Source organism: Plasmodium reichenowi, chromosome 12 (genome assembly GCF_001601855.1).
Source record: "Plasmodium reichenowi strain SY57 chromosome 12, whole genome shotgun sequence".
Taxonomy (NCBI): Eukaryota; Apicomplexa; class Aconoidasida; order Haemosporida; family Plasmodiidae; genus Plasmodium; species Plasmodium reichenowi.
The window spans coordinates 1619061-1620989 of record NC_033657.1 but is presented as its reverse complement, the minus strand read 5'-3'; the positions used below and the strand labels follow the sequence as shown (position 1 = coordinate 1620989).

Below are 1929 nucleotides of genomic sequence, written 5' to 3'. Positions count from 1 at the left end.
TTATATAAATTTATTTTTTTTTTAATATTTTTTTAATATTTTTTTTTTTTTTTTTTTTTTTTTTTTTAATTTTATTACTAATTTTTTATTTTTTTTTTTTTTTTTTTTTTTTTTTTTTTTTTTTTTTTCTTTTTCTTTTTCTTTTTTGGTTGTATATAAAAAAAAATATATGCCATATTTATAAAATTTGTTTAAATAATTATTGTAATTTATATTACTCTGATTAACCTAAACCTTTCTATTTAAAATTTATTAGAATATATTAAAAGAATTCATTACTTAAATAAAATATTAAAAAAAAAAAAATAATTGTATTAATTATTTTTTTAGGTATTTGTATTTTTTTTTGGTCTTATAAATATTTTTTATATTCTTAAAGATAAAAATAATATATATATTATTGGAATTATAATAATAAAAATATTTTAAAATTATTTATATTTTTGGAAATTTATTCATCAAAGGAGACATACCGTTACATATGAAAAAAATAAATAAAAATAAAAAATACAAAAAGTATAAATACATAAGCATAATTATATATATATATATATATATATATGTATATATTATATATTATATATGTATGTAATATTATTTTTTATATTTATTTATTTTTATATTTAATTTTATTAATAAATAAGAATAATACGAATAATTCACAGTTTATTCTTTTTTTATATAAATATAATTAATATATCATAATATAATATATATAATAATTTTAATAAACACATTAAATATTTTAATTATTTAAAAAAAAAATATTAATATATAATAAAATTATTAAAATATATATAATTAACTGAAGAATATATTTTTTTGTACTTCAAAACAAAAATAATATAATATAATATAATAAAAATAATATAAAAATAAAAACATAATAATATATGCATATAAATATTATTATTATAATATATTTGTTTATGTGTTAATATAAAATGTACAATATGTATATTTTTTATTAATAATATATATAGCAATATGCCAAAAAAAAAAAAATAATAAAATGCATATTTTATAAATAAAATACGATGATTAATATAATTAAATAGATCAGATTAATAATATTTCCCGTTCATAAAAAAATATATGTATATATTTATAACATAACCCTTCATTGTATTTTAAAATAAAAAAAATTTTAGTCTATGATTTTTTTTTTTTTCCAATTATTTTGAAATTTATTTTTTTATTTTTTTTAAATATAATATGCATATATATAATATAATAATATTATATATTTGCATTTTTAGAACAAATATTTATATTTATAATTTTTATTTTTTTTTGAAAATATAAAACTACAGAATATATCCCACTAAAAAAAAATAAAAATAAAATAAATAAATAATAAAGATATATGTATTTATATATATATATATATTTTTTTTTTTATTTATTTATTTATCTATTTTTTTACATAATATATATATTAATTAATATAAAAAGCATTATTGTAATTACAAATTTTACGGAATAAAATGAATGAGCATTATGATGTAATAATAATAAAATATATAACCAAAAAGAATAATATATATTAATAAATGCAAATATATATATATATATTTATATATATATATATATGTACATATTTTTATTTGTTTATTTTTTTCTTATGAGTTACTGTGTGTTTATATCATATATATATTTTTACAGTGTATGCTTTTGTGTTGCATATGTAAATGCATAGATATATACCCTTCATATATTTTTGAGGTATCAATTTGACAAATTGTAAGTTCCCATATTTTTTTTTTTTATTTTTATTTAGGTTATTATTCTAGGTACCGGTCTCAAAGAATGCATTTTAAGTGGACTTTTGTCCCACTATGGTAAATTTTAAAATATGTTTTGTTATATATATATATGTATGTATGTATGTATGTATGTATGTATGTATGTATGTATGTATGTATGTAT

The 1929-nt window shown here is 11.8% G+C and overlaps 1 protein-coding gene across 1 annotated transcript in view; it reads left to right on the top strand.

The window, feature by feature from the left end:
* Positions 1–1487: 1487 nt before the first annotated feature.
* The window catches only part of PRSY57_1242200 (rab specific GDP dissociation inhibitor), a gene marked incomplete at both ends in the record, with an annotated part of 2479 nt that continues 2037 nt past the window's right edge, over positions 1488–1929 (top strand). Inside the window, 2 exons of the mRNA XM_020115097.1 lie at positions 1488–1505; positions 1781–1841. Coding sequence (XP_019970250.1) covers positions 1488–1505; positions 1781–1841 — 79 coding nt within the window. The remainder of the gene's footprint in view (positions 1506–1780; positions 1842–1929) is intronic.